Source organism: Chelonoidis abingdonii, chromosome 7 (assembly GCF_003597395.2).
Source record: "Chelonoidis abingdonii isolate Lonesome George chromosome 7, CheloAbing_2.0, whole genome shotgun sequence".
Taxonomy (NCBI): Eukaryota; Metazoa; Chordata; order Testudines; family Testudinidae; genus Chelonoidis; species Chelonoidis abingdonii.
The window spans coordinates 38,219,248-38,235,144 of record NC_133775.1 but is presented as its reverse complement, the minus strand read 5'-3'; the positions used below and the strand labels follow the sequence as shown (position 1 = coordinate 38,235,144).

General features: G+C 41.1%; 1 protein-coding gene across 2 annotated transcripts in view; it reads left to right on the top strand.

Moving 5' to 3' along the window:
- PLPPR5 (phospholipid phosphatase related 5) overlaps positions 1–15,897 on the top strand; it is a 51,958-nt gene that overhangs the window by 12,056 nt on the left and 24,005 nt on the right. For both annotated transcript variants that reach the window (XM_032804967.2, XM_075067813.1), the window contains exons 2-3: positions 11,400–11,532; positions 14,814–15,064. In XM_032804967.2, the coding sequence (XP_032660858.1) occupies positions 11,400–11,532; positions 14,814–15,064 (384 nt within the window). The remainder of the gene's footprint in view (positions 1–11,399; positions 11,533–14,813; positions 15,065–15,897) is intronic.

Sequence of the window (15,897 nt, the reverse complement as noted above, 5' to 3'; positions counted from 1 at the left end):
GATAGGTCTTAGGAAGTAGGAAAAATGAGTATATATTGTAACTAATCTTCCAAACAACATTTTTGAATATAAATATGTATGTCATTTCGCTGACAGAAAACAGCACCCTTATATGGCTATATCATGGAACATTTGGCTCATTTATCTTTGCTATAGCTTCACTGAAGTCAGAAGAGATGGAGCAGGGAGGAATCTGGACAGTTTTGTAATTGGAATAATTTTTCACAAACAGCCCTGAAAGGTTAAATGTGGTTTTGTTTGTCCACCAGAGTTTGAGCCCTAACCTAGGAAAAAAGGGCAATTATGGCTTTTTCTTGAGCTCCATATAAGGGGTAGCTAGTAGCTTTGCTCTTCTAGGAGCTAACCAGGAACCAGATTGAGAGTCACAATTTGATTGCTGGTTTTCTGGGATGGGGGAAGTACTCTGCACCATCTGGCACAGATTACTTCCTCTGATGCATTGGCTCAGCTGTGTTTATTAGAGCATTGTGTGGGAAGGAAGCAGGGAGTGGTAGCAGGGCAGGAAAGTGGACAGAGCCTCATCTCACTTACATATACGGAAGGGAAAGAAGTGGGCCTGTGGCGGCTTTCCCTTCCACACCTATTCTTCCTCAATTCCCTGTGCAGCAGCATAGTTAGGTCACAATTTGCTAAATGTGTTTATAATTCTAGCTAAATGTGTTTGTAATTCTTCGAGGGGGCGAGGGAAGTTGTCTCATCTCTTGCAAGTAGGACATGAGTTTGTAGTATTAGAATGTGATGCACAAGATGACTTAAGAGGAGGAGAAGATTCAGAATGCACATCAGGAAATATTGCAGAAAGCCTCAGAAACAGGTATAGAGCCTGATGGAATCTGTCCTCTGGAAGTAGTGAAAGCCAAGGACAATGAAAGAGCCATATAGTCACCCAGATGGAAAAGAACGACAAGGCTGGAATACCAAGAAAGAAGTAAATCTTCTGTAGTTGATACCATTCAAAGTGGCAGGCAGATGGTAACACTACTGCTGAATACTTAAACACCTGAAAAAATCATAATATCACTGAACATGTATAAACACCCAGCAGCACAACGCTGCATTCGCAGAACACCTGGAACTCCTCTTTCCAATGAGAGCTCTGTCTGTCCAAAGTTTGAGAGATTGGGCCAAATGCTGTGTGTACACACACACAGAAATTATACATTTTAACTAAATATCTGTTTATCTTCACAGAGAGGAATAACTCAAGCCGCAATAAAGTCTGCATTGAAGCCCGTCCATTTCACAACTTTTCTAGCCCTAATATTCTAATATAGGTATAGTTAGGTGTTCACTAACATACTTGTCTTTATTCAACTCTTGAGTTTTTCTCAAGACATTTGATATACCCAACCACATCTAGTTACCATTATTTTACAGCTAAATAGAGAATGTATGTTCTTTGAAACTCTTTGAAAAGTAAATACCATTTGCATTGTTTTTTGAAGTAGACAGAGAAATACACAAACACTGAAGAAAAGTAACAAGACTTACTCAGCTCACCTTAGTATGTATCCTTTACAGTATTTTTACTGTAAGTCCACGTATCTAGAAAAAGCTGTTTTGCACTCCACTGTCTTGGCAGTAAAGTGCATGATTTTCTTTTTGCAAGGCCTTTTCTATGCTAGAAATGTTTGCTAAAATTTCCCACTGTTCCTATTACTGGTTTTGTTCCACCAGTGAGTCACCCTAATGAAGGTACTTGTGACCTCTAGCATTTTAAGTATTGTATTAAGTAAACCTCTAAACTGGATTGGATAACATGTTGCTTACAATGCCGGTAGCCAGCTGGAGCCCAGTCTAATCCAATTTTCACCATTTCTACCACCCAGTATAGCTGAAGCAGTGGTAGTAATAGTGTGAATATTTTTTTGGCAAAAAAGTCTAATGTAGATACACCCTTTAGGTTTCTTTGGCCTGTGAGAAAAAAAATGGTGAGCCATGGTATTTTCTCATGTACTCCTAAATTAAAGTAAATACCAAAGGTATTTATGCTACTGGTATGTACTGTACTATAAAAAGACTTATGGTATGGATTAGCTAACTACTGTTACATAATAAAGTAACCATTAAAACCTCTAATGCTCATGCTATAAATAACTCTTTGCTCTCATTTCTGTGCCTTCATTAAAATTTTATCTCTAATAAACATCACTTCAGTTTACTCATTTATTATAGCATTCTCAAGGAGAAATAATTGGACACAGTGAAATTATAGCTCTTCAAGTGTGGAGGGTAAAAAAGGACTGCAGGAGGATGATCTTACACTGTTGTATCTATACTTATTAATCACTACCACTGAACCTGTTATTTTTGGGCTGCTGGTTTGTTGTTTTCTAGTCCTCTCCCTGCTGATTGGTACATACTTATAGCATCTCTTCTAAAATCCTGGCCCACTTTAAGTCAGTGGGAGATCTGCTCTTGACTTCTGTGAGGCCAGGATTTTAGCTGGGCTCCTTCTATATGTATAAAACATCTAATAAAGATTGCAATCCCATTCCCTCTTCAGGGTTCTTTCATCTATCTTCTGCATACATTAGAAATAATAATGTCATCGGTACTTCAGTGTTGGGTTATTCATAATTTTACTGCTGCTTTTGTGCTCAAGATATAGTATCTTTTAGCATATCCTCAAAGTACAGAAAATAAAATACAATACAGTTGAGATTAGACTAATAATTCCATACCATCAAGTATTTCTCCATTAGGGATGTTAGTGTGTCTTTATTCATCTCTAGTTATATTTTGTCCTTCTGCAGCAATTGCTTAGAATTTTGAGGACCATAAGGAAATACTTTAAGATAATTACAAATGATCATGGGCAAACCTCACATTTTTGTCAGATCTCTTCTGTTTGATTTATGTGAACTATTAGACTCCTTCCCCATAAGTTGATACTTAGTCCTTTATCAGTATGCTTTGCTGGCATTACTTCAGCTAGTTCTTGGGACAGCATTTGTTTCTAGAGTTCATGTTTCAACCCCACATTTTATTTGAACTGTTTATCTCATCCCTAATTGCAAAAGGATTTCGGGGGCCAATCCTCTTCCCATTGAACTCATTGGGAGGTTTATCATTGACTTTAACAGGAAAAATATAGATATAATGGGTTGGTAATTAGACAGTAGCCTTAAGATACGTGTGTGGGGAGAGAGTTTTACATAGGCCCTTATTATTAGAGCGGTGCTAGATGTGTGGCTTCAGAGGAAGCAGTTACGTTGTTCAGAAGATAAAGACGACATTTTGCAAAATGGTGACTGTTTTTTTATTATTAGTTTTATTTAAGCTTCTTTGCAATCATGGCTCAAATAATAATTTACAGTGACAAACAGGAGCCAAGAGGAAGTATAAATATAGGCTTTGCAGATGCATTTATCTGGCATGAAAAGCCAAAGCAACACTAGTGACAAACATCAGTCAGGTGGGCAGTATCATTTGTTTAATTCCAATATTAAGAGCATAATGTGTTAATAATGATACAGGGTACAGTGTCTGATCCTTCAATCTCAATGGCTTGAGTAAGCACTATATGATCTAGCTCCAAATCTGCAAAATATATGTAAATTCAGGCAGCAGTTCCATCCAGGAAAGGTCACACCAGATACTTACCAGGCTCCAGGTAAATCACTAGAAACACTAGCCCCACCCTCTTAAACGCACTAGTCAGAGACACATATGCCCACTAGAAAAGTGGTCAGAATAGGAGCAACATGTCTAGATACTGGGGAGATGTTTGGGGATAGGAGGTAGAAGAGGAGGGAGAATTAAAGGGGGAGGATCATGTCTCAATTTCTATAATGTATTTTAAAGTATGGCGGGGCAGTGGTATTCAAGAATCCCAGAAGTGCTTTGTTTTTCCTCCTCTTGAGAAAATTGGATTATTAGAATAAGCGGAAGATAGGCAATGTCCAAAATCGTGCCATTACTGAAATTAGTTTCTGGCATGCTGCATGTCAATGGCACTGTTGAAGCAGGAAGTACCACCATTATCAAAGCATCACACAAGACAGGACTCGTGGGGAGGGGAGGTACTTTTGAGGAGAGAGAAAGTTGTCACCCCACGATTTCTGTTCAATTTCAGTTGGACTGGGGAGAAGCTGGTGTGAATTGAGGACAGAATGAGAGGCAGGAGATTCAAACTTTCTATCTCCCACCAAACCTTCAGAGCATACAGAACAGGGAAGCAGCATGCAAGATACAAACTCCCCAGTGAATTTGTGACCAGTTTTCCAATTGCGGAACGGTGTTTTAGCCTGCAGCTAGTTAATATTACATGATTGATAGGTTTGCATAGTTAAGCATGTCTAAAACAATGTTACCAATGCACTTTATTAGGCACAAACAAATCTTTGTGTCCCACCAATTTTGCATTCTATCTCCACGTTTCCCAGTGTCCCCCAATGTTAACTTGGCATAGCAGTGACTTGCAGCATTCATGCCTTACTCAGTGCAAATGGACTCAGAGAAAGTGGTAATGGACACTGATCATCAGGCCACTGCTCCCCTTCCTCACCAGTTCTGTTTGTACATGGAGTTGATTATCTGCTCTGCCTCTTGTAATGTGACATTCCAGAATATGCTCCTTGTCCCAGCAACATGTAGCTGTTCCTGTGACAATTTTAAGAGAGCAGCCTGTTGGGGCCTCCATATAGCAATTGTAGGAGCATCCCCATAGTGATTCCATAGTGTGTTATACATTTTCTGTTCATCCAAGGAGTTTCCATGCATAACAGACCACTGGATGCTGCGTTTTTCGACAACAGTACAGAGGGCTAGACTGTGCCTTTTAACTCAGAGTCTTGAATAGGGGAAGTAGTGCAGAGCCACACTGTTGTAAAAGGTGTAGCAAAGAGATTATTCCTCAGACAGGTAGAATCTCTCCAAGGCTGCTCCTTGCACAAGGGGCTTATTGTTCCCTCTCCACCTCTGCATGATCAGGCATTAGCATCTCAACATCTAGTCCATGATGTGTACATTTCAGATCAAGACTTACACTCTTCCCTTATGCAATGGTCATGTAAAGGGGATTCTCATAACTGCATTAGAAATAGCCTAAATCTAAATCCTCATAACCATATCTAAAAATGGCCTTTTATGTGTCTGAACTCTGGCCTCAAATGATGCATTTCCCGTGTTGGAATTATAATCTGCTATGCAGCGAACTCATCTCTGGGGCCATATAAATATTCCATAGGGAATGGGAAGGTACTCACAGATAAGTGCAAAGATCAGAATAAGAAAGCTTTTAGCACAATGTACTTCAAAAGAGTCTGTTTCATGCTGGTGAAATACAACAGTATAACAAATTATTGTAATTCAAAGGCTGAGGGCTGAGTGACAAAGCTGGCCACTTTATAAAATATAACGTGCTTTCTCATAGCATTCCCTTGAAAACCTCTGGTTATAAAATGTCTGATTAATATGCACTTTTCACCTGTAAGCAGGAGTGAAATTTGTATAAAGTGAACAACTTTCAATGTTTTTACATGACTAATTATACCATATATCATAAAGTGAGATAAAGAGCATTTAATGCTGTTAGAAATAGTTAGCTAATTTACTGACTGACATGCGACCTTCATTTTCCTACATTATAAAAATTGTGCGAAAGCTGCTAATATTTACAAATCTAATTTTATATACTAATAATAATTTTTCAGTGGTGACTTTAAATGCATTGAACTGACCCCCTTCCTAATTATGGATATGGAGCCACATTGAAAATGAAGGCTATTTTCCAAGTTTTCCTTGCTGCTCATTTACTGATAAATTGTGGAATTCTTTTTTGCGTCATCTCACAACACATGCTGAGTGGTTACTCAATGTGATTGTATTTCTACATGCTGAATACCAGGGGATTATTCTCTGTATAATTACCAACTGATACATTTCCTTCAGAAGGATTTTTTTTTCCTCAGAACTTGTGGTCATATTTACAATAGAAAATGTGTTTAGGAGGAAACTAGCGATGGCTTTCGCAGTCAGTTTAAACAAGCAAGAAGCAATGAGAATGAGGAATCCACAAAGAAAATGGCCTCGAGGGAAAGCTCTGCATAATGAACTTGAAATTGCTACTGTTGGTAAGATTGCCACTGCTTTTCCTGCCAGGGCTGTCACCTCATAAGCCAATTTTAGTTTAAAGGAGATTGTAGAGTTAGTCTACAAAATCACTAAGCACCACAGTTTGTGCTGCTAGATTTTGCATGCTCTATAGGATGTTGATGTCATTCAGAAGTGAATATTGCTGTTACTTGGAGGTGAATGCTGGCCAGAAATGCAACACTATCTTGTTTTATTTTAAGAAAACAATTCTGAGAGCAGATCAGCAACAACAAGACAAACCCCTTAGTCCTGCAGCCCTTTCTGTGAAAAACTCTTGTTGAAACCAATGTGAGGGCCTGCAAGATAAGACCCACATTTTGCTGAAGTTATTTCTCCCACAAAAAGCATACTAGAAAGAAACATTTCTCTCATCCATCTTCAGTAAGATTTTTTAGCCTGGGCTTTTTCCTCTCACAAATCTGGAAGAAAAGCAGGACTTGTGAATTCAGGCATGAGGTTCTTGTGCACTGGTCTCTGAACCATGGTGATAAGGGGACATCTTTCAGGTGGTCAGGAGCTCTTAGTGGACTATGTGGTGCTGTCTGTCATTAGGTTTGGTCCTGTTGAAGTCAATGGAAAGGCTTCTAGTGACTTCAGTGGGTTTTGAATCAGTCTCATTGTTTCCAGCTGAGACAAACAGAACTGGTCGGAGAGAGGAATGAAATGAGGAGCAGAAGTACAGTATCATCAGTATTTTCAAGAAGGACAAAACACTTAGCACATTAAAGAACATGTCACATAAATATTTTCCCAGAATTATTTTTGCATGTGAGCAATTGCTGTAATTGGAACATAAACATAAGAATTGACATAGTGGATCAGAACAGTGGTCTGTGTAGTCTAGTGTCCTGTCACATACAGTGGATACTATCTGATGCTTTATTGGGAGGTTCAGTAAATCCTAAAGTAGGCAGTAACAGGAGAATCTGTTCCTAGAACAATTTCCTTCTAATCTCCTAATATCATAATTAGATAGTCTTATCTGCATAAATGTTCAATCTTTTTTTTTAATCCTGCTAAATATAACCAGGGGTGTTATGCAATCGTGAATGAGACAGGAGATGAACCAAATAACTGTGAATGAGAGGGGAGGTGGTCCACAAAAAATCTGTCTGTTAGGATGTTAGGAGCCATGTGCTAGATTAATTCATCTACAAGGATATTGTCTGTTGTAAACAGTAGAGGAGAGGTCGGCAACCTCTGGCACATGGCTCACCAGGGTAAGCACCTTGGCAGGCTGGGCCAGTTTGTTTACCTGCCGTGTTGGCAGGTTCGGCCGACCGCGGTTCCCACTGGCTGTGGTTTGTCGTCCCAGGCCAATGAGAGCTGCAGGAAGTGATGCAGGCCAAGGGATGTGCTGGCCACAGCTTCCTGCCACCCCCATTGGCCTGGGACGGCGAACCACAACCAGTAGGAACCGCAGTTGGCCAAACCTGCCGACACAGCAGGTAAACAAACTGGCCCGGCCCACCAGGGTGCTTACCCTGGCGAGCCGCGTGCCAGAGGTTGCCGACCCCTGCAGTAGAGGAAAGTAAAGAAGATTGCGTGTTTATGGAGTTAGCAGAAGGTTATTTCTTTATCCAATATATTGAAGAACCAGTGAGGTCACAGCTATTGTAGATCTAATAATTGGAGTGAGCCAGGTGTATTGTGATATTTCAAGTTAGAAAAGGGTTCCGAATTTAGGACCTCTGCTGTTCGGAATATACCATATGAATGGTAAGTCGATACAGAAAATACATATCTAAACGTACACACGATGCTAAAACTGAAAGGGAGATGAGTGCCAGTGTAACCTGACTCGAGAAGATTTGGATTGTTTAGGAGATAGCGTCAGAAGATGACTAATGCAGAAAAAAACTGAAAGAATTTCGGCAGTGGGAGCTAATCTAGGAAATATGTGCTAAATGCTCCAGTCATCTTGAAAAGTGAACAGAAGAAGGACTTGTGTTGTAGAACACTTTTGAATCTGTGGGACCCGTGCATAACAGCCAAGAAAACAAAGAAGGTATTAAGTTGTATCAATTGAAAGTAATATTGTTCGACTTCCTTCCTCTCAATTTAAAGAACTGGATGTAGTATGGGTCATACCACAGGAAAGATATTTGCCATGGAGATTAAGTGTAGGGGAGAGAACTTTGCCTATGGGTTACATCTAGTGCCCTTTTCTCGGATGATTCTTCTTTTCCTGCATATGTATATCTCTGCCTCTCTCTCTCTCTCTCTCTCTCTCTTTGTAGAAATCTTAGTATTCATAATGAAGTTTGCAACATAACATGTAACGTACATATCCTCTGCAATCTATCTTAATGCTTTATATGGCTCTCATTATGATAGTATCTAAGTACCTCACAATCCTTTAATTAGAACATTCCTCTGAGGTAGGAAATTATCACCCAGTTTTACAGATAGCAGAATCGCTTCTGGCCATGTTTCATCTGATGTGGATAACTGGAACTCCTGCCAATCCCCTGGAAGGATAGTATTGTGATCTCACTCTGTAAGGGCAAGAGACCACAAAGTGAATGTATAAGCTACAGGCCGATCACTTTGCTCTTCATTCCAGGGATGGTGTTTGCACATGTTTTGCTAATGTGCCTGGAGCCTTTGCTACATCAGAAGCATCGTCCCCAACAGTCAGACTTTACGAGGAACAGGTCCACATTAGAGACCATTTTGACTCTTCACTTGTTGTCAGAGAGACACCGTGAGTTCAGGAAGCCACTGGAGGTAGCGTATGTTGATCTTAAGGCTGCACAGCTCTGTCACCAAACTCTTGGAGAAATCCATCAGCGTTCAGCCCTTGGAGAAATACAAATGGCTGCTTGTTGTGCACAATGACTTATTCCGCTAATTGTACATTATATCTGAGGGCACAGAGCAGGACCTGGCACATCAACAGCTCTGCTTACAGCAGAGTTCTTAAACTTTCTGACCTCCGAAACTGCACATCAAGTACCAGAATAACTTATTTTACCTCAGAAGCAGAATACTATCGGATAATATGCTATGAAGACTTGACAAGAAAAGCAGTCAGGTCGGTCTGAAAATGAACTGTTGCAAAATGAAATACATGCGATCAGACGTCTTACGAAAAGTTTGAATAATGGTAACAGGAGAAGAAATAGAAGAAGTGGAACGTACATGTATTTGGGCCAAGAAGTTAATATGCGCCAAAACATGAACGGAGAACTCTCGCAAAAGATTCGGGCAGGATGGTGTGAATTTAATTCCATCAAGGACGTCCTCAAAGGAAAAATTGACAAGACCACATGTACAAATATCTTCAATTCAACAGTGCTGCCAGCCATGCTGTATGGCAGCGAAACGTGGGCACTGATGAAGAGAGAACAGCGGCTGTCAGTAGCTGAAAGGGCAATGGAACGAGCCATGTTGGGAATTTCCCTTCTGGATCGTATCCCAAATGAAATGATTAGTGGTGTGAAAGATACTGTTGTGGAAAGCAGATATAATAAGATATGATGGGTGGGCCACATAGCACAGTTCACGGACAATAGGTGAACTGCAGTCATTACTGAGTGGTACCCGTGAGAACAGAAAAAAACACCTGTTCGGCCTCCAAGAAGATGGGAAGATGACATTGTAAAACGTTTCAGACGAATGTGGAGAAGAAACGCAAGAATGTGAGAAGAATGGTGGATGTGTTGTGATCGGTGCAGTCTTAATGACAGCTGAAGACCGATCGATCCAGGTGACCCAGGTGAGGTGAACATGCCATGGGTAGCAGTTGTCTTTGCCTGGCCTATCAACAGAGATAGGAGGTTCAACAGGAGAACCATCACTGCTGCCTGTCAGGGTTCAGATACAACCAATAAAGACAAGCTGCCAAGTGATGGGCAAGGGCACCTGTCCCACGTACAAACATGAGATACTTGGAAAGCCTGGTTCTCCCATTGAGAAGCCCCAGCTTTCCTGTAAACCAAGAAGGGGAACCCATATTTATGCCTCCCATGGATCAGCAGATTCAGAGATACTAAGCAACTTTGACGTTGCAAGCACTAGCAGAAGGTTCTGCATGCTGGTGTGATGCTTTTGTGAATAATATGGTTCACAAAGCTATTCAAAACCATTTTGTGGTTTTAAAAAAGATTAATTTATTTCCTATGTGAAGATTTTTAAAAATTTGGGCCGTTATACAGCATTGTTTATTTGAATAAGAGTTGCTATCTTTCCAGAATTTAATAGCAAGGCACTTGGTATACTGCTTTTCATCCAAAGTTCTCGATGTGCTGTGTAAATGGGTATAAGTGTTGATATGTAGATGGGTTAACTGAGGGCAAACAGGTAAAATGGTTTGCCTCAGATCACATAGTGAACTGAACCCTGGCAGACTGGTATACAGTATCTCAACCCTATACTTCATTCACTAGACCACCCTTACCCCCACAATACTGTACATGGTGTAAAACTTCAGTACTCTATATAAAAAACTTCAGTTGTGTATACACATGCAGATCAAGAGCAGTGTATAGCCATATGGTAAAACAATGTACACTTTATGAAGGTTATTTTAAATTTCAACTTGGCATTTGTTTAGTATTTCTGAATGTTTCAGTTCTTACTGACAGAGCTGAAAAGTGTATGGTCTAAAAGCATTTCAAATATAAATTCACTTTGGTGTAAAGATTGTAAAGTGTGAAACAGGGCCCAGTGACTGTTCAGATATCAGCAATGACATTTTGTTGAAGCGTGATGAACAAAGCTAATATCGAACTTGACAAACTCGCTTAGCAAAATAGGCAGTCATTGTCCCTTAAATACCTACTGTGGCCAAACAATCCCTGATGTGAACAGAAGCTTTATAGTGAGTATTTCCTCTGTGATCAAATGATTTAGGGCCTAGTCTTGCGAGGTGCTGAGTGCCAACTGAAGTCAATAGGATTTGAGTGTTCAGTACCTCACAGCATCAGCCCTTCACTCCTGATGCTTTTACACATATTTCAGATATTATGTAGTCTGTGGCTCTTAAGAATTTATTTTCCTGAAAACTGGGTCGTGGGTGTAAGAGTCAAGTCTCTGCTATGAAAGGTTATCCTCTTTTTTTAATGCAAATACATTAAAACAAGCTATATGGCATATTTCCTTCACAAGTAGATTAACTGTGCAGGACTTGACTCCCTTATGTGGGTTTCTGTTTGTTTTTCTTGTCCTATCTTAACCCTCCCCCAAACCAAACAAACAATCATCTCTACATCATTAGTATTTATGCTTGCTGAACTCTGATGTACCATGTCTTCCCCTTTTGTTTCCCTCCTTAGATAATCATTGGAGAAACTGCAGTGTTTTGTCTACAGCTAGCTACAAGGGATTTTGAAAACCAAGAAAAACCCATATTAACTGGAGACTGTTGTTATATAAATCCACTGGTGCGCAGAACCATCAGATTCCTTGGTATGAGGAAAGTTAATGCTTTTGTAGTTTAATGAATGCAAATAGTCAATATCATAAAATTTCAAATGAGGAAAAACTTTGTAACATGAAATGCTTTACATATAATCCTAACAACACATGTAATGGGTTTCTTCGCCGTGTATGCACTCCTCTGTAGACCTAGCACTGCTCTTTTAGGCAGCCAGTGGGAGTTTTGGGTGAGCAGTTATTATTAGCAGCAGCACAGATAGCAAGAATTGGGTGCCAGCAGTGCTTGATTTGTGCCAGGGCTCGCCAGGGCTCAGGGCTGGCTCCAGGGTTTTTGCCACCCCAAGCGGCGGGATGGGGGGAGCTGTGATCATGTTCGGCGGCACTTCAGCAGCAGCTCCACCGTGCCGCTTTATTCTTCGGCGGCAAGAGGGACCCGCTGCCAAATTGCCGCCGAAGACCCGGATGTGTCACCCCTTTCTGTAGACCGCCCCAGGCACCTGCTTGCTGCACTGGTGCCTGGAGCCAGTCCTGCCAGGGCTGAGCCCTGGCACCTCTAGGCTTGGCAATTCATAGCCCCAGCATCTCTGGGCTTGCTGCATCAGTTATGAATGTAAAAATGTTGCCTGAGCCCTGGAACCTAATTGCTTGAACCTCAGGCCCCTTTCATTACAAATTAAGCACTGAGTGCAGGCCAAGTGAGGGGTAGAGACATAGTCAGCAGATTTGCAGCAGGGTAGATTGGCTGACCAGCCCACTGCAGACAGGGTGTACAGAGGTATCTCAGCTCCTAGGGTCTTTAGCTTGGCTGCCAGCAAAGCATGTACATGTGCCGAACTTGAAGTCAGTTGGACTTAATCATGTGCCTAAAGCTAAGCACATGCTTAGGTACTTTGCTGAATCAAAGCCTGAATTACAGTTTTATACACCTTGGGTAAACCTCTGGCTCCACTAAAGTCAATAACAAAACTCTCATTGACTTCAATAGGGCCAGGATCTCAGTGCCGCTGCTTAGTGCAATGTAATCTTTCACTGGGGGAAAAAACACTTAAAATATCCATAAAATAGTTTCCAAATGTCACATTTTGGAACCTTTGAATAAATATGGAGATGCTGTAGCAGGGCTCAGCTGGGTCTGTTAGACACAGCCCTGAGCAGGAGGTGATGCCTCAGGGATGCACAATCCCTCCCTTATTGCCTTACTGTGTAAAGGAAGGGCACAGCAGTCCCATTCTTTACAGCCTGAAAGGTTCTGTGGCATCTCTATCTTATGTCAGAGAATGTCATTCCAGCTGGCTAGCAGATTTATACTAGCAATAATATTAAGCTTGTAGAAATCATTAAGGACCAGACTGTGCTGGGGCTTTGTATGGATCTATGGGGATGGGAAGGGATAGTGTAAAGGAGCTACCCCCTCTCCACTTGGTTTCTTAATGTAGGGACATGTATAATCTGTGCCTGCACTCCTTCTCATTCAATGAACCCTCCAGTGCACAGAAGCAAAGAGCAATCAGGGAGGGTAGGAAGGAGTAAATTTTACTGTTCTTTAGGGCCAGTGAGGGGGTGAGGCCAAAGCCATGCGTCTTCATCACCTTCCGACCCATTTGGGAGCAGTGTGCCCCTGGTGAACTGAGGGAGTCCTTCAATGCAGAGCCACACAGGCACAATCCACCTTTTAATGATTTATAGCAATCCAAAATGAATGATCATTGGTATGGAACAGTAACCATATGGACTTACTGTCTCTGAAGTTAAGAGGTGTGAAGCCACCTCAAAAATAATTCTGGTTCTTCTAAGTTTTTCTGAGATGTCTTAAAAAAATAAAAGTGGTCATTAGCAGCACAGGTACTTCTGCAGCCCTCTCCTCGGTAGTATCCAGGTGCCTCACAGTCATTAATACATTTGTCACAACACTCTGCCAGATAAGGAAGTAATATTATCCCCATTTGTACATGGGGAACTGAAGACACAGAAAAGCTGAGATGACTTGTCTAGGAAATCTGCAGCTGGGCCAGATTCTGCCAAGTCTTAGGCTAGTATTCTAATCACTAGATTGTCCTTCCCTCTAGTGCTAGCTACTGTTCCCAACGGGAACGGTAAGAAACATGATGTGTACATCACAAAGTAGCAATTATCCTTTGAATAATCAGCTAAATGTATTTCCATGCTAATAAAACAATGCATATAAAAGGCTAATACTTCACTGATATGTGTTTCATGATCAATCCTGTGGCATAAATAATTTCTCATATATACACCTTTACCATGCTATGCTGATGTTTTGATAAACATGCCATGCACAGAAAGGTACCCAGTGATAGACAGTTGAAAACAGCTTGTGTATAGCTATATTAAATAATTCATCACTTCAGCTAGTTTATACAGTTGAGGGGAAAAAAGAGATGCTTGTCGAAAATATGTGTGGTTTCTAGTATGTCTTAAAGTTATTGATCCAGGCCAGACTTTCCTGGTTCTTGAGTTGGTGTGTTGGATGGAAAGCTGAAAGAGCCTGTCCACTGTCCCTTGCACTGCCGCCCATGGGCCAGACAAGTTGCAGTCCCCATGCTCCAAGTGCAAGTACCGCTAGTTACCCCAAAAGGTTAGAAAGAGGTAGAGTTAGGATCCTCTTCTCAACCATAAGAGCTAGTGAAGCAGGCAGCCTGCAGCAGGAAAGAACATACTGCATCTTTCTAGAGGATGAGGAGAGGCTGAATTTCTCCAAAGAACTGAGAGTTTCGGGTGCCCTCCAGTGCCCTTGCAAGGCTGTGCAGGTATGGACCATCTCCAGCACAAGCCTGGAGCTTAATGCCACCATCTGACCCTTAATATGTGTGAAGTGCTTTGAGGTGTCTTGAATGGCAGGACCTATTAAAGGTATAGAACAGCTTCCATGTGAAGAGAGATTAAAAAGACTGGAAATGTTCAGCTTGGAGAAGAAGTGGGTGGGGAGGACATGATAGAGGTTTATACGATCATGAATGGTGTGGAGAAAGTGAATAAGGAAGTGTTATTTTCCCCTTCACATAACACATGGCTATTAACTTAGATGGTCAGGGATGGAGCCCCATGCTCTGGGTGTCCCTAAACCTATGACTTCCAGATGCTGGGATTGGATGATGAGATGGATCACTCAATAATTGCCCCATTCTGTTCATTCCCTTTGAAACATCTGACAGGATACTGGTCTAGATGGACCATTGGTCTGACCCAATATGGCCATTCTTATGTTCTTATGTATTATTCATATAATAATAAATAATAGAGCTACAATATAATGTACTGGAGTAGGAAATTAACTTTGTTTTCCTCTTTAGGAATCTATGCATTTGGACTGTTTGCTACAGATATCTTTGTAAATGCTGGACAAGTAGTAACAGGGAATCTAGCACCACATTTTCTTGCACTTTGTAAACCCAACTATACAGCACTTGGATGTCAACAGTTCACACAGTTCATCAGTGGTGCACATGCCTGTACTGGAAACCCAGATCTTATTATGAGAGCCAGAAAAACATTTCCATCCAAAGAAGCAGCTCTTAGTGTATATGCAGCTACATATCTGACTGTAAGTACATCATACCATGTAATTTCATGTACTTTGAGCATAGTCTGTATATTAGCAATCTGAGATATTTTTATTATTTTTTAAATTTAAGATAATTATCAATAATAGGTCACATATCTGAAATTTTCCATCCACTAAAACTTAGATGTGAAATATTGTGTGAAAGTAATGAGGCTCCTTTGAAAATTTGAATCATTAGGCCAAATTCTGCTGTCGGTTACATGGATACAACTCTCACAGGCTCTAGAAGTAGGGATATTATAAGGAAAAAACTGAGGAGGAATTGGTTTTATGAAAAGGAAAATATATTTCATTTTTGTTTTAAAAAGGCAGTTCTGTCATCCTTAAGTAATGGAATAGAACAGTGGTCAAAGAGAGAGCCCCACTGGGTGAAATTCTGCACTCACATTAGTGTAAATTGTGAGTAACTCCATTAAATTCAGTGGAGTTACTATGCATTTTTGTGTGTGCATCTAATCTAGTGGTGTCCAGCCTGAGGACCAGACATCTTTTAGAAAGACAAAGCAGCCATAGTCGATACTTTGGAGCAGATTTCCTGTCCTGTTCTTTTCTTTTTGTGCCACTCATATGGTGGTGCGAAGGGAAGGCATCTGTAAATCCCCTGCTGGGGTTCAGAAGAAGCCAGGTGAGCCCTTACCCTGCTCTCTTGGCCAGGGAAGCAGGGAATGAAACAGCCAGAACCAGAACTGTTCTTTCCTTCCTCTCCTGTGACATAGCTGGTGGCCAGCAGGGGAACTGCTGAGCATCTGTTGCAGGACAGGGACAGGAGCTGCTCTGGGTAGACCTGGATCACACCAGAGCTGCTGCAGAGG